Here is a 20,939-nt window from a genome sequence, read left to right as displayed (position 1 = left end):
TTCTATTTCTATAGATAAAGCCGCTGAAGAAAACAGCCCTTTTATTGTTACGAAGCCGGTGAGAGCCATGTATACATAATAGCCAAGGACTGTAGACCTTCCAAGCGTGCGAACATTTGTTTACGTGCTTTAAAGTATCAGATTAAAAAAAAAGAAAGATCAGAAGTGATTATAATAGAATAAAGATGAATGTAGCATAAATATTTTCAAGCGTCAGCTGCAGTAAACACTCAGATCATGTTTAGTACTTTGTCTTGTCTTAGATTTGGGATAGCTTTATGCCTATCCCATGCATGCTTAAATTCAATCAGCCGATTAGCTTCTACCACTTCTGATGGGAGGCTGTTCCAGTTATCTACAACCCTCTGGTAGATAAATGCATTAATGTGCCATTTTTACATACACTTTGAGATGCGTTCTGAATTAAGCATCACAGTTTATCATCAAATATCCAAATGTAACAGAATACAATCATTCGAAGAAACTGGTTAATGAAACATATCAGGCCCTCTACTAACTGACAGAATTAGACTTGCTTACGAAACAATGAAGGCCATTACTGCGTGGGGATCACATGTCCTGATTTCTAGGACAGACTATAATTTCAAGACACAATAAAGTATTAAGGAGGGAGAAGCCATGGGGCGTCTTAAGGAGTTTTTTTTAATTATTATTGTTCAAGAATTGAAATCTTTATCATTGTTCAAAATTGTGTTCTGCGTCAATAGGTCCTTAAAGGAATAAGACACACGCGAACGCATCATATCTGGAAATATAACGCGTCAGATACAGAGCATGAATCTATATGCGCTGTGTGACGTCTTAAAAAAACGACGCTTGGTGTAGAGCGTCAAGAGCCAATGAGCTACAATAAGGCACCTAGGCAGACAATGGGGGCGGCCGCATCGACGAATGAAATAAGACGTAGACTTTAGCGCGTATGTATATAGAATTATGGAAAAGATAGCGTTAAAGCTGGTCAGGTGACGACCGGAAGGAGAGCAACTTACCGCGATGGCGGGAGGGCAAGGCGCCCCGGCTGCTGATAGCTGTTATAATGATGTACGCAGGACACACACGCACAAGGTGCTGGCCGCAGCCGGTGACACTGCCGTGAAATCGTACAGTCGAGCGTGACGCGCAACCACGCCTCCTCCAGCCAATCAGCCAGCAGCTTAGTAGAGGTGTGCCCCTTCCTTCCATTGGAACGCGCCCCGTATCGTTCTACTTCCTTCCTCCTCTGTCATTGAGACCAAGATAACCTGCGTTTGATTGGACGAGAGAGAGTGGCGCGTTGAGAGGCTAGCTTGTGACGTAACACCGGGGCGATCCAGGGGTTACTAGAGGTTACAGTCAGAGGAATGTTTCAGGAATACATTGTAGTGTTTGCGGGAGAATATTTGCACTTTGTTACGCAGGTCACGCGTGGACGGGATTGCACCTCAGCGGAATAAACTATGTCTTATGTGTCCGCACTTGTTTTGTTTGTTGTGTATTTTTTTTCTTTCATTCAAACCAGGACGCGTGCATTTAGCCGGGAATCAGGAAATTATGTAAATATTTGAACACTGGGTCTTTGAAAAGGATTTGAAAGTTTACTTCGCTTTTTTGGCTGAGATCAAATGCAAACTCATAAATCACGTGTGCATATATATATATATATATATATATGTGTGTGTGTGTGTGTGTTTTTATATGTCATTGTAGTTTATATTTATATACCTTTTTATAGTTATTTAACTAGGAGGTGTTAGCAGAGCTTTACAATTATTTGATGTTCTTCTGTTGCTTTAATTCCTATAATGCCGAACTTTTTAATGTTGCCAATTTTATGTGTTTGCCTGAGAAATCAAAAGCCTACAATTGAAAAAGGTGACTATATCATATGCCAGGCACTGGAACCATTTATAATAGGAAGCACACTGGGATCCCCGAATAATTAATGGTATCCACAGAGGGCCTGGCATTGCAGGAGAGTCTCACTGGGTTCACAGTAATGCGGCCCCACTGGTTAGTATTAACCCTTTGTAAGTGAGGTGAGGCCAGGGAGAGAGTTCAGTCTAGGTGCTGTCACCCTGTGGTTGCTGGAGCCTGGCTGCTTATAAAGTGACTTTATTGTGGAACCGTCAAGTTGTGCGTCTTTGTTACTTTATTTCCGATGTAGTTTGTTACTCCATCATATTTCACCTACACCCTAATAAACACTTTAATCGCTATCCACAATCATAGCCAAAGGTAAAATGATCAGAAGGAGATGCTGAAAACATAATGATCCAAATATGCATACGATAGCGGGGTGTGTCCTTATATATATATATATATATTTTTTAAATATTTTATATATTTAAGCGTGTAACTGCATATATGATCAATCAGAATTCTTTTTACTCATTTATCCATGTTCCCCACCCCTTGCCTTGCTGGAGATGTATGGCATCAGCTGCTGCGCGTGTTGGGATTCTCACTGCCACCCAGCCCATATTAGGCACACATGCGCAGAAAGCGCATTCATTTAATGACTCCTTTTAAACAAGTACAACACAAGCCAATACTATCTAGAACCAAAAACATTGTGTCCTTGAGACATTTGAAGGATATTGTTTATTTTGCTTCTCTTTCTGTAAGGATAAGTTAAATATATTTTGTGTACATTGTTATTTTTTCTCCATATTCATAATATATCTTGCCGTTTAACCTACATTCAACAGAACCACAGAAAAATGTTCATTAGTCACCGGTACGGAAGTCATGACCAAATACACACAAGAAGATATTTTTATTGTACACATTCTTACATTTTTATTGAGAAGCTCAATATATTAAACACATAACTTGGCAGGAGAATAATAAGACGGGATTACTCTTCTGTCGCCCGTTGGAAGACTTGCCGTTTCAAGGGGCAGGTTATTGCGGTTGTAGGATTGTTTGTTATCTAGGATTGTTTGTTATTCATAGCCCTGTTGGCCCTGTTATGAGGACACGGTATCTTGACAGATTCCTCCAGTAGAGATTACAATCTTTGTGCGCTGCACTGATATTTGCTCCATTGATCCGTCTCAGTAGCTTTCAAACCAGTATTAAAGATTCTTCTTGCCGCAGACCAAAACCTTGCTTGTGGGTATCAAAGAGCTCCTGCAGAGAGCTGACATACAGAGCGTGGTAGGTGTCAACCTGCTGCTCAGAGGGGTTTTCTATCTTAGGCACAGGGATGGGTTTTCCAACTGAAAGGCAATATAATGATTAAGAAATTAAGACACATCAGCCAACACTTCTCTCCGCCTTACCTGCTCAGTCATCCCAAAACACAACCGCCAACACTTCTCTCCGCCTTACCTGCTCAGTCATGACGTGGGGTACATAATATGTTTCCCCATTCAGCCCATCTTTTTCCTGCTATAAAACATTACTTGATCCTTGGTCTTGTCTGAGATTTAGGATAGGCTGCTGCCTATGTAATGCACATTGAAAATCTCACTGTATTAACCTGGACTACTTCTGCTGGAAAGCTGTTCAGTGTAACTACCACCCTCTACGGAACGTAAAACTTCCTTACATTACATCTTCCTCTGCGCTTGTTAGCATGTAGAAAGATCCCTCAGGCCTTGCAAACAAAAAAGCCACACATAGGAATTATGCACAGACTGAGACTTCTAGTTTGTATACAAGCAAATAAACAAAAATAGGGAAAACAGTGCTAGCTGAAAATGAAAATCACCCACCGAAAGGCTCCTGAAGAGGTCACCATACAAATGTATGAAATCAACAAATTTCCATGGTTGATTTTACCATATGATGCAGTTTTTTTAATTCTTTCTCCTAAATGTCCAATACACAAACACATCTACCTAAACCTACCACTAAATATATGGAAACAGCAACATCTATTGCAAATTGTTCTGCAGATCAGAACTACAATAAAAATTGCACAAAATGATTGTTATAAAAAAGCCTCCACTAGGCAGTAAGGTAAGTGTCCTAGGGGACCCACAGCTAAAAGGTACCACCAGATTCCTCAATGCTATAAGACAGAGGCCAACATCCCCTGTATGTGATCCGGCCCTCCTGCAGGCCTTCTGGCCAGGGAGGGAAGGAAGGGGTCGCATGCCCCTTGCGGAGTGTTACCCCCGAAGAAACAAACAAGGGGACCTGGTGTCCACCATGGCACCTGTCGCTTTTTTGAGTTTCTTCACAGTGAAGCCACTGACCTCAGGGCTTAATTACTAATAAAAAAGTGTATGGCACCCTAGTGGAACTAAGGATATTAATATGAAACCCCTTTAAATTTCAGAAAGACCCAATCGGGCTGTGGCAAAACTCTGAGAATTTTTTCTCATTGTTTATTAGATTGAGGAGCTGGAGATGAAATAACACTAACCCACTGTGTTGATGGCCCTACGTAACGGCATAATTCCTCTGGAACTGCTGGAGAAAATCCCTCTTCCAAAGAAGATGCAGGGAGCAAATCCCACAACGTGCAGGAATGATTCTTGAAGGCTTCTGATCCAACTTCCAGCTTCAAATTGGTATTGATGAAGCACCTCATTTTCTCCGAAAGAATACACAGGAACCAACGAGGAACTGTGGAGGAATGAATGAATAAGAACGTCTGAATGGGCCAACAGCGCATTCTTATTTGAAATGTTCTTTGAGAGAAATACACTTATATACAATATTCACAATATTGATGTCTTGTGTAAGAAATCATCCAGCTAGACTTTTGCATCATGCAACTAGGTCATATCCTATCCTACACGATAGAATTGTGATAGTGAATAAATTACAATTTATTTATAAGGCACCAGCATATTCCATTGCACTGGAGAGAAACTTTCCTTCTTTTAAGAAATCGCAAAAAGTGGAATAAAATGTATGTCTCCAGTGGCAAACAAAACGTATAGTGTTTTATTAAACGTTTAAAGACACTGAGGTCTTGTCATTTGGTATAGTTAAGTAATAGCAGATAGTAAAAATTAAACATTAAAATTGAAAATGTACAAGTCAACAATAACACACATTCTGGTACAGAAGACAGCACTGTAAGCTTACAATCTATTAGACACTGTCATACTGGAAACATTTGTGGTTTAACACTTTTAAAGCTTTTTACCCAGTAGTAAGCGCCTTCCTGATGAAACCCTTTCTGTTCTTCAGTGTGAGTATATGGTGGTGTTTGGAGCACTTTAAAGCCTCAGAGGCCCCTCCAACTACAATCACCACCGCATTGCCAAGGCCGTTGTGTGACAAGAGGTAGTCTATAGACGCATGGGCCACAGAGCACATTCCTGCAACAGAAAGCAACATTGTGACGAGTGACCATGACAAGCCCACACGTGGTTCATCCCAAGGCTAACAGACACTAATTATGTTTTGCTTACTGCTGCTCTCCAAACTCAACTATCTAAGTGACCCCATTAGATTTTTAAACATTGTCTTAGACAGTTGTTAGAACGTCCTTTGTTCCAGGCAAGGATATTAACAGGAGTTTTTAGACAGAAGGCTTGTGATTCAAAAGCAGGCATGTACCTCTTCTACCGATGAGGTAGAGAAATAGACTTTTACTGGCATTCAGACCATTTAGTGAAAATTCGGCAAGAAATTATGATTGAACTATTAATGTTTGATCGTGATATTCACTTCAGTGTATATATATATACATGGAATGGTATCACAACATCAACTCTTTCTCTGGAAGGTATGACGTACCAATGCATAGGTTGCCAAGGTTGGTTAATATTAAAGGAACACTACCCCCATGGTTTAACTAAAAATACACATTGGAGCCCATTATACATCTTTCTTCAGGCAAATTAGCGCATGTATTTATTTTTTTTAAATGCATTCCAAAATGAAACTTCTGTACATAGTTCAATACATATACACAGGGCTATAAAAAACATTAATATTTTAGAGCTTCTTGATCCAAGGAGAAATCTTATTGCCTCTTGGAGTCAAGAAGGAATTTTTTCCCCTGATGGCAGAATTCAAATTAGCTTAATTAGGGTTTTTTGCCTTCTTTTGGATCAAGAATAGAAAGGTTAGATAGAAGGGTTGAGCTTGATGAACTATGTAACTATGTAACATGTATGTATTATACATGTAAGTGTATAATAAGCATTATAGTAAGCATGCATGCATGTATGTATGTGTAAGTTGTGTGAGCATTGATGTGTAAGGTGATGTGAATGTATGTGTAACTGTATCACCAAGGGTGTGAATATGTAAGTGCATATTAGTGAGTATGTGTGTTGGCATGAGTGTGTAAGCCTTGTGCAAATAAGTGCGTGCAAAAATATGTGACACTGCTTATGCAAGCTACTGGGGGAGAGGCAATGGAAATATGGGGAAAAGATGCCAAATGTAATGAATAAGTGTAGACATAGGAAAGAAATGCATATGGGAACAAAGGGAGAGATGAATAAAAATGAGAGGTTAAGATAAAGAGGAGTAGAGTTATAATAAGAGATGGGGAGAAAGGGGAGAGAGGAAAGGAACTAGAAGGGATAACGAGAAGGGGAGAGAATTAAAAGTGGGGAAAGGTAAAGAGGAGAGATAATGAAATGGAGGAGAGATAAAGAGATTATAGAATTAACATTAGAGGTCTCAAGCAGATAGACTATATTTCACAGAGGTTGCTGGAAATTAATTTATAAATCTTTTGGAAATATTTTTGTGTGTATATATGTCCACAATGTCAGCACTCAGCTTAACAGTCTCAATAAATTCAAATATGCTCGTTATATATATATCTATATATATATCTATATACATATCTATATAGTGTACGCAGCGACCACTCCCAAAGCGCACTCCACTGCTATCCAATCTGCCGTGGGCTCTAGTCCCACATCTTTGGGAGACCTAGCAACACCCCTGGTTCTGTATAATATGAGTGTGTAAATCCACTGTACCCTTTCCGCCCAATGTATTTTATAGAATGTTTACCTATAGCCAGAAGATAATCTCTATAAAAAGGCACTTTAAAATTGCCCGCTAAAGTGGTTACATATGGCCTCAGTTTGGGGAAAAGCTGTGAAAAGCCTGTACTCTCTGTCAGAAAATTACAGAAGACCCCGACGCTCATGATCCCGTGTGGGTGGTATCCGAATATATAATTTTGATTTGGATCCAGATCAGCAGTTTTATGGAGCTGGGGAGGAAGAGAAGAAAAAAAATCTGTTATTGACTCAAACAAGTACATGTTTACTTATTACAGTTATATTTTGTTATTACTACATATTTAATCCAAGTTATTTGTTTCAATCCCTCATCTAGAATAACTGGTATATCATAATCATTAAAACCAATGTCACTGCAGTATAAACTGCATATATATATATATATTGAGGCACTCTGGAAATACTAGTGACACTGTAAATAAAAAGGGAAAATGTCATTTAATAACTACCTTAATGTGTAACATTCTGATTCCAATTCCAAAAAGAAAAGAATGTGATAAAAATCAGTTTTAATAGTTGTGAATTTTTTAAAGCATTTACACTATCATTACATCCAACGATTATATGTTTTTTTTAATAACAAGCAGTGTTGGTGTTGGAGTTCTATAATGGTTGAGAGGCTCACTGCACCAGTGGCCTTGGCTCTAAATGCACTTCTTTTTCTATATTGCCCTTGGTGATGCTCACTGATTTTTCACTGGGATAATGTTTACGTCAAAGAGTGAATGTGTTATGTATAGAACACCGGTTCTCAATGAGTATAAACAAACCTTTACTGGAAAATAATCTCTGAAATACTTCCAAATAGTCAACTGACTCATCCACTGGCATCTCCTTCCACCTGTAATGAAATGGAGGTCATTCTGAAGTCGGAACCACGCGAAAGAACAGAGAACACAATTTCAGAGGGAACGATTAAGTGGAAATGTGGTTTCGAGGGGGCTGGTTCAGAAGACAGGATTGGAAACCAGAATCAGGAGGCATATACACACAATTTAAAGGGAAGAGATTATAAACCGCTACAACCTGGTTCAGTATGGTGATGCCTGTAATATTACACGGAAATACAAGTTCCACCGAATACAGTTTATGATTATTAATGGATAACACGTTTAGAGCTGAAACAACGAATCGATAAAATCGATAATAATCGATAACGGAAATCATCGATAACGATTTCCGTTATCGATTAATCGAGTGATCAATTCGTTGTTGGAGCACTCGGCTCCTTTTACTTACCTCCGCGAGCGTTCCCCGCTTCTGCTACACGCTCTGCAGTCTCCGCCTTCTTCTAGCTACGTGACGGATGTGACGTGTTCCGGTTCGCTCTGTGCGAGTGGCTCCACTCGCACAGAGCGGTTCGCTCTGTGCGAGTGGCTCCACTCGCACAGAGCGGTTCGCTCTGTGCGAGTGGCTCCATTCGCACAGAGCGGTTCGCTCTGTGCGAGTGGCTCCATTCGCACAGAGCGGTTCGCTCTGTGCGAGTGGCTCCATTCGCACAGAGCGGTTCGCTCTGTGCGAGTTGCTCCATTCGCACAGAGCGGTTCGCTCTGTGCGAGTGGCTCCATTCGCACAGAGCGGTTCGCTCTGTGCGAGTGGCTCCATTCGCACAGAGCGATTCGCGGGGGTGGGGGTCCACGGCGGGGTGGGAGTGGGGTTTCAGGGGATGCAGGGCAGGGTGTGAGTGTGGGTGCAGGGCAGAGTGGGGGTGGGGGTGCAGGGCAGAGTGGGGGTGGGGGTGCAGGGCAGAGTGGGGGTGGGGGGTGCAGGGCAGGAGACTGGGTGCAGGGCAGAGTGGGGGTGGGGATGCAGGGTGTGAGTGTGGGTGCAGAGCAGAGTGGGAGACTGGGTGCAGGGCAGAGTGGGGGTGGGGATGCAGGGCAGGGTGTGAGTGTGGGTGCAGGGCAGAGTGGGTGCAGGGCAGAGTGGGTGCAGGGCAGAGTGTGAGTGTGGGGGCAGGGCAGAATGTGGGGGCAGGGCTGGGTGCAGGGCAGAGTTGGAGACTGGGTGCAGGGGCACAGTGCAAAGTGCTGGGTGCAAAGTGCCAGTGCTAGGTGCAAAGTGCCAGGGCTGGGTGCAAAGTGCTGGGTGCAAAGTGCCAGGGCTGGGGCAAAGTGCTGGGCGCAAAGTGCTGAGTGCTGGGTACAAAGTGCTGGGTGCAAAGTGCAAAGTGCTGGTGCAAAGTGCTGGGTGCAAAGTGCTGGATGCAAAGTGCCAGGGCTGGGGCAAAGTGCTGGGTGCTGAGTGCTGGGTACAAAGTGCTGGGTGCAAAGTGCCAGGGCTGGGTGCAAAGTGCTGGTGCAAAGTGCTGAATGCTGGGTGCAAAGTGCTGGATGCAAAGTGCCAGGGCTGGGGCAAAGTGCTGGGGGCAAAGTGCTGGGTGCAAAGTGCCAGGGCTGGGTGCAAAGTGCTGGGTGCAAAGTGCTGGGTGCAAAGTGCTGGGTGCAAAGTGCAAAGTGCTGGGGCAAAGTTTCTTGAACAGTAATAGTCCACCTCTTTTCAGAATGTTTGGGGTTATTTTGTTTCATAAATATTGTGTTTGGGTTCTTGTACTTTGAAAATATTGTTTTTTATTACATCATAACAAAATAAGAATGTTAATGTAAATTTTAAGTTGTTTTTTAACATCCAGTTCATTAAATTCTTTTAAATAAACGAAAAATTTGCATATTGTTTTTTTTATCCGATTAATCGATTAATCGAAAAAATAATCGGCCGATTAATCGATTATTAAAATAATCGTTAGTTGCAGCCCTAAACACGTTTTAAGCAAACAAGGTAGCATCAAACACACAAAGTGCAATATTTATCGGTATGGTAGACTACGTTTAACAATGCAGAAATATTCAGTAGGTGACCTAAGTTACCCTTTAACAAATAACATCCATGTCTGCCTATGGTTATTGCATACAGAATATTATTTTAAATGTAAAATATATTTAGAGATATAAAGCATTTAGTGTGTGTTGTAAAAAAACGAGCAGATGAAATCTGATGCAAGTAAAATCATGAAGTCGTCTAGATTTGTTATTAGACCGTGGCAGAGGCACACGTCAAAAACAAATCAGTTATCACTCTAAAGGGATTGACATTATACAAATGTTGCAGCCAGCGGTACCACCTGCCTCTTAAGAGGTCAGTAATAAAAGTAAATCACCAGAATCAGGAATCTGCACTCACTCCCCACAGGAACTCAGGTGCTTAAGTAATAAAAGTAAAATGACAAGTCTTTGTATCCCCGTGTAGGTAATTGTGCTATAAAGCGTGTTTGTGGCAATGTATATGAATGTACTCATTAATTTATGTGTGGGTTTTGCCTTACCTCTCTCTGGTGTATTCCATTCAGATATCATCCAGATGGTGTAGAGTGCAAGCAATGGCCACAGGGAGCTACATACAAGACAGATGATCAAGAGGACACAAACTGGACCTGGGAATCCAACAGGAAAGTCATTAGTGCTCACACTAGGGAATGCATGTAGTTTAGATATGCAATGAAACTAATCATTAAAACTAATAAGGTGATTTACTTTTCTCTATTTAAACAGAATGGTCACCATGCTTCAGAACACTTCCCAAATGCTTATGCAGAATGTCCACTGTAGGACTGCATGTCAATCAATGCAACCGTTCATTCTGCTCTCTTTATTGAAGTCCCGAGTTAAATAGGTCATGTGATCACAGTACAGTATGGACTCCCTCCATGCAGCCTGGGTGACCTACTAAAGGTATTATTAGTAGCAGTAATATTAGCTTTCATTATATAGAGCCAACAGATTCCAGAGAACTGCATGGCAAGGTTATATATAAAAACCTAAATGCAGATTGGTCATTATTATTATGGCAATCATATAAAACAAAATGGATTGTCTTATATAAATAAAATTAAAGTGGCATTTATTTACATTATCTCATTCAGGTGAGGATTCCATCTCTTTCTGGTGATTTAATATATTAAATGCACTTGAGTGCTTTTTATGTTACCTAAATTAGAATACTGATGGGACTGATCAATATGCGAATATGATTTAGATGGCCTTACCTTCATGGTCTTTAAAATAATAATAATAATAATAATATATATTTTTCAATAAACTGCCTTTTTCTGTTTCGTTGACAGGCAACAACTATTTTGTGGTTCTCAATTAAAAAGATTTTTTTATTCAAATCTGTTCCTTCATAAACTTTTATTAGGCAGAGTGCTCCGCTGGGTGATTAAGACCGAGTCATTTGATTGTTTACCATCAGCAATCTGAAAAGGAGTCAGGGTGTTTATATTGTAGATCAAGCAAACCGAGTTAGAACACATACAAATGAATAATAGGCAGCTACCTGAAAACATCATCTTGTGTAAAACAGGAACCGTGTAAGTGACTCATGTGTTGTTTTGTAAAATATGCTTTCCCTCCCTCCTTCAGTCCATACCTTACATTATTTTTTAAAGATTCAAAAAGATACAGGAGATACCCAGACCCAGCCAGACTGATTGTTGCCTCTAGAATATGCCACAGTAGTTGCACTATCCTGTAACAACAGTCCCCCATCTTTCTTCAAAAGTGAGGAATTTACTTTTTTCCTCAATGATATCTGCACATTAATTAGATCATGTTACTTAGTAAAAGCAACTGCCACATACATACATCCCACCGTAACCCACTGCAACATAATAAAAAGTTATCAACAGGTTGTCCTGGGTTTTGTTCTACAGTCCCTATGGATTTGGCTCCTTGGACCCAGTCAAGAATTCAACATTGTTAGGGTTGCCATAGTCACCATTTCCCGCGGACACATTTCATTTGTATATGTTGCTAAGCACCACCTGTAAAGTGCTTTTTGTATTATGGTGGATGTATAACATGATTAACAGATATTTTGTTTTCTTTTGTATACATACTGCCTACAGAGTAAGTCCATTGTTGGTGATCAGCAAATTAGAGGAGTCATTTATATGGTTATAGTTAGTATCCATACCCAGCAGCAGGATGGTCAGGATCCACTGCAATACGGCGAGAATTTGTAGGAGCTCAGAGAACATGTTGGTTTTTTCGGTCACTCCTGTCTACATAACACAACAGAAATAAATAAACTGGTATACACAGAGAAGCCCCACAGGTACAGTTAAATTAAGTGTTCTCTTTTGCAGACGTCGAAGCTAGGTTTATGCATAATCACTCTTTAAATTAAGCCAAGGATATAAAGTCTACACCTAAGTAGTAGTTCATAAACATAGTACATATAGTGGATCCATAACTATGCATATAAATGAAATATAAAAAACGAAAACAAAAAAACCTACACTTTTCTTGGTGCAACTATTGTACCCACCCAACATGTAGCCTCTTCATTTTGGGTGCACCCTCTTTTGAAGCCTTTTGTATTTTGGCTTCATGCTACCTAAACTTTTTTTGGGGTAGGTGTGGGAAACATCAGAAACGATAGAACCTTCAGAACCTCTGTGGAACGTTCTACCTTCTATGACTGATCCCAGAGGTCCAAAGGGTAAGGGCTGGATTTATTACCCCAGACACAAAGGCCACTGGGGCTCCAACTCAAAAAAAGTGACGTATGTCATGGTGGGGTAAAGGAGACAGAAAACCCCTCCACTTAAAATTAAGAGGGTAGCAGAGGCATTGTTAAACACTAATCTGCAACCAACAGACAAGCCCAGAGAGGCAAAAAGGTGATCGTTGTTAACCTAATTTGCACACGCCTACCCAGAATCCCTTGCAGTGGCGGCAGCGCTACAAGATTTCCATGGGAACAGCAAGTCTGTCTGGTGGTTGCAGATTAGTGTTTAATAATGCCTCTGCTATAGCATAAAAAGCAGAGCATGATGGCTAAATGGCCTGGCAAAGTAATTAGAGCAAGGGTGTCCAATCTACGGCCCTCCAGCTGCTGGAGGACTACATCTCCCATACTCCTTTGCCAGCCGTTGAGCTGAAAGAGCATTATGGGAGATATAGTCCTGCAGCAGCTGGAGGGCCGCAGGTTGGACACCCCTGAATTAGAGTATGAGCAGAGTGGGGGGGCCTTACAGTCCCTCCCCCTTGCTTTGCAAAACATGCTTAAAAAATAGGGCATTCTGGAGTTTGTGCTACATGCGCAATCCCCTCCGAAGCATTGCCGTGTCACAGTAAATGTACTTCAGGCATTTCCTTACATTAAATTAAATTAATAAATGGGATATGAACAAAGAACTGACTTCCAAACCAAAAAAAGGCAGGCCAAATGACAAGGCTGGATTAGAGGGTAACAGGCTCTAAAAATACACATTCCAGCTCATTGTACGTTGCCATGGTGATAAGACGACTTTTCAGATTTTGTACACATACCCCTCATTGCAGGGATAAGCACCTCCAAGCTTTGTAGGGGGCATTGGCTCCAATGACTTTTCCACACTGGTGCCCCCGCTTTTACCATATAAAAGAGAACAAATGCTTCACATGGTGTCTTAAAGACTTCTATAGATCTTACCTGCTGTACGGAATCCATGGGGTAATTGGGTGACGAAGGCTTGCCCATTACACTCAACTGCGGTCAACATTCAATTCCTGGAGTTATATCTTGAACATGCGCAGATTGACGACACCTTATAATTCTCTTGGATGGTCTCAAAATCAAGTGAACACTTGGAATGACCTACAAAATAGTATAGTACCATGTGTTTGGGTGTACAGTTATTAAACAGGGATCATAGAACTTTGTTGAGCAGCCCCGATCTCTGTGAACAATATGAACTACTTACATGTAATAATATGGCTGATAAGAATCAAAGGAGGTCATTTTACTCAAAATAAACAAGTCATGGTAAAAAAAAACACTTTGCACATATCAAAATCAGAAATCTTTAGCAGAAGGCATCATTAGCTTTACCCCAACATTTTAGGTGTCCTGAATGGGACATCTGCTTTTTGGGGGGTCATGGTTATAGGAACGCCAGGCAGGCCAGGGGCACCTACTTTACTTCTCACGAGGTAATAAAGCCGAACACTGGGATATGACAACATAGACCTGTGCACAAGTTCCCTACATCACGAGGAGACCATGTCTGAGCTGAGATCGAGGTCAATGCCGCAGAACACAGGGCTGAACGATCTCACAGCTCATCATAAGATCCTCAACCAGTGAAAATCGGGACTGTCTTGCAGAAAATGGGACACTTGAGATGTATGCGTTTGTATGCGTAAGTGATTTTTACTTAATCCCATACCTCCACTACCATAGCCGAGAAGGAAAATTCACACTAAAACTGACAATATTTAACAGATATTGCCACAGAAGGAGTACCAGCTTCATACAGCCAGCTTGTGCATAAAGAAGTGTAGGGGCTCCAACTTACGAAATACATTTTTTTAGCTTGAAACAAATCTGGATTCATTTTATTTTAATCTGACTCATTAGACTGGGGGCACAAGGTAAGGCCTGAGAGCGTGCAGCTGCAATAGGGATGACAGCGTGTATTTTAAGAGGAATGTGGCACATGATTATTTACTTTAACCAGAAATTCTTGGCCAAAAATAAAAACACCTTCAAAATCATTCTGTATAACAGAACACTTTGTAACATACACAGATCAACACGTAAACATGCTGTGGCTGGGGGCAGAGCTTCACCAAAACATCATGTGACATACGTGGCTTTGGAATTAAAATAATGAGGGGGCTTTAGTTACACAATCTAATCTAAACATATATATTCTGCTGTTTATATACACAAAGTTGAAGTAATAATTGGATCCTTAAACAGAGAGATCAGGCAGAAAGAGTTACTGCTGCCAACAGTCCCAAATTTGCCAGAAAAATCCAGATGATGGGATGACTTGGCTGTCCTGAGGTACATTATGTAAAGTAAGTATTAAAAATACCTTAAAAAATGGAGCTCAGGTTAAGTAACCCAGGAAGTGCTACTGCGCATGCTCAACTTAGGTTCTGCCTACTCCCAGTGCGCTGCTGCCTACTTCCACCTACTAAAGTCTAACTGGTGCTAGCCACAGCTCCTACGTTTAGGTAGCCAAACATGAAAAGTTCACAGGATACTTGTGTGAAGTATATGACCCAAAGTATGTGGACACCTGGCCATCACACCTATAGCTTGCTGGATATGCCATTCCAATCCATCCAGTGAACTTTGAATACATATGGAAGTACTTTTTATGTTCTTTCATTGGTATTCATTTAACCTAAAAAAAGGAAAATATAAACAGAAAGGGAAGAGATAGAAAGGAGAGATAAGAGAAAAATGAGGAGAGATAATGAGAGGGGAAATCAAAGAGAAGGGGGAGAGATAAAGAGAAATGGGGGAGATAGGGAAAAATGTAGAGATAAAGAGAAAGAAGGGGGGAGCTAAAAAGCAAAAGGAGAGCTGGGATAAAGAGAAATGGGAGAGATAATGAGAAAGGGGAGGATCGAGAGGAGAGCTGAGACTGAGAGGAGACCACTGAGTGTGCAAATCTCGTAGGTATCCAGTCGCTGGGGCAAGTCCTTGTGTACATATTATATTGAGTTAAAATTGGATGTCTTAAGCAGACAGACTTGGTTGCATATTTCACAGAGGTTGTTGGAAATTATTTTGTCTGTGTATATATATATATATATATATATATATATATATAGCGACCACTCCCAAAGCGGATTCCACTGCTATCAAATCTGCCGTGGGCTCTAGGTTTTGGAGACCTGGCAGTGCCCCTGCTGGCAAGATTATGTAACGATTGCTTTGCTGTCTCACATTTAACTCCTGTGCAAGTGACAACAGTGACCATAGGACAAGAATTTATTAAAGTGACCCCAAGGTTGCAGATAACCGGGACAGACTTGCCGTGGAAAGATGCTCACAGTAGAGCAATCTATTATGGAGCAGGATATATGATGGGGCAGAGAAGTGCATCCAAACGACCCATTACCAAGTGGGTAATAAATGCATCAGGCATGTAATATGTTCTGGGCTATTATTTTCTTATTGTTACATTTGCTGCAGGATTGGAATAGACAGCGTGTAATGCTTGTTAAATACTTAAAATTACTAATTTATCACAAACCTCCAAATGCATTTTCCAGAAAAATAATAGCAGCCCTTCCTAAGGAGTGTTCTGTGGCTTTCTCTAGGTGGTTCATCCCCGTCCACACATCCCTGTACAATGTATGAGGGTGACTCCAGAAAGGTTGTGGCGGCAGAAAGTACTTCACCACAGGCTGCTCTTTCCTTTCATGCTTATTCTTCTTCTGCAAAGCCTTTGATTTCTGTTGATTTTTCTCTCAACTTTAATGACCCTTTTGTAGTTATATTTTACATGGAATCTTTAAAACTAACAGAATACTCCATGTGGAGCCAAAGGAAACAGATCCCATGCCGTGTATCCATTTTTTATCATTGGATCACGACAGCAGCAGAAAGCAAAGCCAGTAGGATACTAGGTTGCATAGGAAGGTATTAGCAGCAAGAAGGAGAATGTACTAACGCCACTGTATACATTGTTGAGACCTCATTTAGAAGGACATAATTTAGAGAGAAGTCAAAGAATGGCCATTTGGCCTCTGGGGTGGGCTGTACCTTCTGACCCCACGGCCGGTAAAGCCAAGTAGCCCCTTGGCCTCTTGACCCATTTCCTTGGGCAACTAACATAGGAACTAGCACACACATTTACACACACTCTCACAAACACGCACTAACACAGACTCATGCTAGAACACACACACTCATACACACATGTACACCAGGGCTTGACAAATTTGTTGTGAATCTAGGCGCCAGGTAAAAAAGTTAGGAGCCAGGATTTTTTTAAACTAACAGTTGGTCAGGAGTGATCTGATCATCATCAGCCCACTTACTAAACTCACAGCGCTTGACCTGGAAGCACCCTGGACTTTCAGGTCAGTGCTGTTTTTTTTTAATTAATTTTTTAATTTTTTTTTTTAACTCTTTCGATGCTGATGTTCCATTGGAGCACAGCATTGATTGATATTTAGTCCCCACAAGCTTGTGGGGACAAATGTTAACCCCTGCAATGCCACGAATGTGTCATACACAATTGTGGCATTGAAGGGGTTAACGCTGCACTGTCGCTCTCATGGAGCGATCAGGCAGCAGGGGGGTGTTGGGGCTGCTCTCCACACTCATGTGGAGACCAAAGAACCCTCTCCCCTGTCCCTGAAGCTGCCTCTGGCAGCTGGGACTCAATTGCTGGTCTATAGACCAGCCACTGCAGGGAGGGGAGTCTTTGATGACTGCTGTAGGCTTCCATACCTACAGGGATCATCAAAGGGCTTGTGGGGGCTCGTTTTTGCTGTTGCTGGTCTGCCTGGGCTTCCAGGCAGACCACCAGCAGCAGAGCCCCGTACAAAACGGGAATTAACCCCTAAATGACGCGATCGCGGCACTGAAGGGGTTAACGCTGCACTGTCGCTCTCATGGAGCGATCAGGCAGCTGGGGGGTGTTGGATCCGGTCCCCACACTTGTGTGGGGACCCAATCAACACACAACCCCCTTCCCTGAAGCTGCCTGTGGCAGCTGAAAACACGATTGCTGGTTTTGCAGCAACCGCGTTTTCAGCCTACAGGCTCACTCCGTGGGAGTGATCTCAGGCTCGGGGGCGGGCTCTGAGTGGATGTGCTGTCTGCCCAGACTCCTGGGCAGACAGCAGCGCCCCCGTGTGGTGACTCAGCCTCTTACATCCACAATCTTTTCTGGATGTAAGAGGCTGACAAAACCTAGGCGCCAGGGCAAAATTCTCTGTCGCCATGGCGACCTGGCACCTGGGATTTGTCGAGCCCTGATGTACACTATATTGACAAAAGTATTGGGACACCTGAAGGGGACATCTATGATCTATGATCTAAGATCTATGCCTGTAATTTAGGGGGTTTATCTATACCTTTAATGCTGAGTTTTTTTATGTGAATTTCAACTGATATATAACTGTGTATATATATATGTTGATCCATATTGCTATGCTATGTTTCCATACATTATAAGGGCTCCAACAACTAATCGGTAAAATCGTCTGAAAAATACCCTCCGTCTTATAATTCAACCTCAAAGAGGTTGCACTATAACACTAAGACTCAGATCCTCCGCAGTGCTGCAGGGGACCTGGATCGTCCTCTTTGGCAGCCGGTGAACGTGTTTGGGATGCACGCAGACATCCTCCGCTACTGCCCTCCAGGAGCACCATCATAGAAGCCCCGGCGGAAGCACCAGCCAGCCGCAACGTTCGCCGGCTACCAGATTGGAGGATCCTCCTCTCTGGCACCCTGTGAACGTTGGTGCTATACGGGTAGACAAACCTCCGCTGCTGCCGACACTTCCGCATAAGGCATATATGGGGGCAGAGGGGCATATCTGGCCTACGAGGTTTTGGTAGCAGTATAAACTGCTTTGTGTGCCCACTATGTAGGAGGTGAGAGTAGGTTCTCACCCTACTGAGAGTGTGCCTTGACGTGGCGGGTGAGCTTAATTATGCTTTGGCCAATTCATATAACCAAAACCTCTCATTTATATTATGTTTATATATTTGTTGCCAACTTTATCAGGGTGAGAAGCGCAGACGATTTTTGTTTTTTTGTATACATTGTACAGCCAATACTCTGTATTTGCAGCATGCTTACACCTGTTTGGTAGGCCTCGCATTATACATTTGTATTACCGTATTTGGAGGTGCGGGATCTGGATCTTAGTCTCATAGTCAGATTATAAAACGACCCCGATTATAAGATGAGGGGTATTTTTCAGAGCATTTTCGAGCAAATAAGGTATTTGAGCCTGAGACTAGCTTAGCGCACCAAAATGTTAGGTGTTTATCACTTTTTGTGAGCTGTCATTTTTTTCCCCCCAAATGAGATATAGCGGGACTGCAACCTTAGTAGCGCCACAAAAGTACAAGCAAGGCTAATTCACAAGGATCTCTCCAACTTTTATGCAGCCATTTACCAAGATCTCTGTACAGCCCCTGACAGGAAGAAATGCCGACCTTTATTATTATTCTTTATTTTTATTTCTTGTTTTATAAAGCGCCATCAGATGCAGCAGCGCAGTACAAAAGGTAGACAGAACATAACAATTAGTCATTTGCTCACAGAGGGGAGATCAGGGGCATCAAGCAGTGGGAATCAATGAGGGAACAAAGAGGAGCGGGGCGGCTGAAGCAAAAAGGCTTCATCTCCTAGGTCAGGTAACTATTTTCCCCCGGTTCGAAGCGAGTACTTTAATAAGCATTCTGCTTTACTGGGGGTATCAGCGACATAAAGTGGCCCCTTTAAATAGCAGTTCTATCATCGCATCCTGCAGCCTGAAGGGGTTAATGTGGCCTTGCACCCGTCCATGGCGGACATTTACAGGGGTCAGTGGTGGGCGATTTAATGACATTCTATGGAGCTTCATAAACCGGTGTCCCCTCCCCGTAAGGACACTTCGCCTATCCCAGGGATAGTGTGAGAAAAAGCCACCTACAGCTAAATTACCAAATTTAACTCAGAAAGAGTAATATATATATATTATATATATATATATATATATAAAATACACAGTATATCATTAAAGATAATGAATCCACACTTCTTTTTTCATTAGTAGTATTTACCATCCTCTCTTCAGCCCAGCCCTCTGTGTAACAAAGGGGTACCCCTGGGGTACAGCCACTATAGGTTGGTTCATTGTCACAATGCCCCCCAAAAATACCAAAATGACTTACCTACCCCCAGGAGGGGGAGGCATTAAACCCCAGGCTCCCGGAGCTGTCATTCACAGAGGCCGCCCACAGCCAGAGCACGCAGCAGGAGATGCGCGCCCGCCTTCCGAATCAAGGCAGATGGAACCGTGACAACCGTCTTCTGGTCCTCCACATGGAGCTGGATGCAAGGCGCCTCCTGATTTGCCACTCTAGTCTGTTCTGATTGGCTGGGGGGTTTCATCCACTAGTCTTCATAATGCAGGGGGAATCGGTGGGGGCTTAACCTGTGCACCACCGACAAGTATGCTACGGCCTTCTTCTTTCCGATCGGCAATATTAGATTTTATTTTTATTTATAGCAACAATTTACCTGTAAATGATGTCACAGGAATACAGACAATTTTTATGTTTAAAACAAGGAATTCACATAAAAATGGCAACTGCCATGAAGTAGCCTATTAACAGGGACATACTAAAACGAATGACAAAATGGAATGCCCATAGACTATAATGGGGAGGAATGCCCATAGACTATAATGGGGAGGAATGCCCATAGACTATAATGGGGAGGAATGCCCATAGACTATAATGGGGAGGAATGCCCATAGACTATAATGGGGAGGAATGCCCATAGACTATAATAGAGGGGAAAAGAATAATTGATTTTTAAATAAAAGTTTAAGACATATCTAGATCTTTGGCACACATTCTCCCCTAGCACAGACACAGGATCTAAAACTCAGATTATGTGGGATTATAGCTGTTTTCTATGGAATGACAGGTGAATGACAGTTTTGAGTGAATGCCCATAGGATATAATGGGAGAAAAATTTAACTTGTTTTTTAGAGAAAACCCTCTGAAATATCATATAGAACTTTGGCACATATACTCCCCTAGTACACACACAGGATCTAATACTCATACTTTGTGGGATTATAGCTGTTTTCTATGGAATGACAGGTGAATGACAGTTTTGAGTGAATGCCCATAGGATAAAATGGGAGAAAAATTAAACTTGTTTTTAGAGAAGACCCTCTGACATATCTTATAGATCTTTGTCATGTATACTCCCCTAGTAGAGTTATAGGTTCTAAACCTCAGATTATGTGGGATTATAGCTACTTTCTATGGAATGACAGGTGAATGACAGTTTTGAGTGAATGCCCATAGGATATAATGGGAGACAAATTAAACTTGTTTTTTTAGAGCAAACCATCTGACATATCCTATAGATCTTTGGCACACATGCTCCCCTAGTACACACACAGGATCCCAAACTCAGATTTTGAGGGATTATAGCTGTTTTCTATGGAATGA

The 20,939-nt window shown here is 41.9% G+C and overlaps 2 protein-coding genes across 2 annotated transcripts in view; both read right to left on the bottom strand.

Annotated features, from left to right (window-relative positions):
- Nucleotides 1-1,150, bottom strand: part of ACSL3 (acyl-CoA synthetase long chain family member 3) — a 36,860-nt gene extending 35,710 nt beyond the window's left edge. The window contains exon 1 of the mRNA XM_053460221.1: nucleotides 1,011-1,150. The gene's annotated coding sequence lies outside the window, so the exon portion shown is untranslated. The remainder of the gene's footprint in view (nucleotides 1-1,010) is intronic.
- Nucleotides 1,151-2,670: 1,520 nt separating this feature from the next.
- LOC128484325 (diacylglycerol O-acyltransferase 2-like) lies at nucleotides 2,671-19,769 on the bottom strand. Its single transcript, XM_053460662.1, has 9 exons — nucleotides 19,643-19,769; nucleotides 13,431-13,595; nucleotides 11,928-12,015; nucleotides 10,279-10,386; nucleotides 7,727-7,797; nucleotides 6,943-7,147; nucleotides 5,108-5,282; nucleotides 4,376-4,578; nucleotides 2,671-3,221 (listed from the first exon to the last, which is right to left on the bottom strand). The coding sequence occupies exons 2-9, from the start codon at nucleotides 13,476-13,478 to the stop codon at nucleotides 3,067-3,069; spliced, it is 1,053 nt and encodes a 350-aa protein (XP_053316637.1). The 5' UTR covers nucleotides 13,479-13,595; nucleotides 19,643-19,769; the 3' UTR covers nucleotides 2,671-3,066.
- Between the last annotated feature and the right edge of the window lie 1,170 nt (nucleotides 19,770-20,939).

The sequence above is a fragment of the Spea bombifrons genome, chromosome 3, assembly GCF_027358695.1.
Source record: "Spea bombifrons isolate aSpeBom1 chromosome 3, aSpeBom1.2.pri, whole genome shotgun sequence".
Taxonomy (NCBI): Eukaryota; Metazoa; Chordata; class Amphibia; order Anura; family Pelobatidae; genus Spea; species Spea bombifrons.
This window is presented reverse-complemented; position numbering and strand designations above follow the sequence as displayed.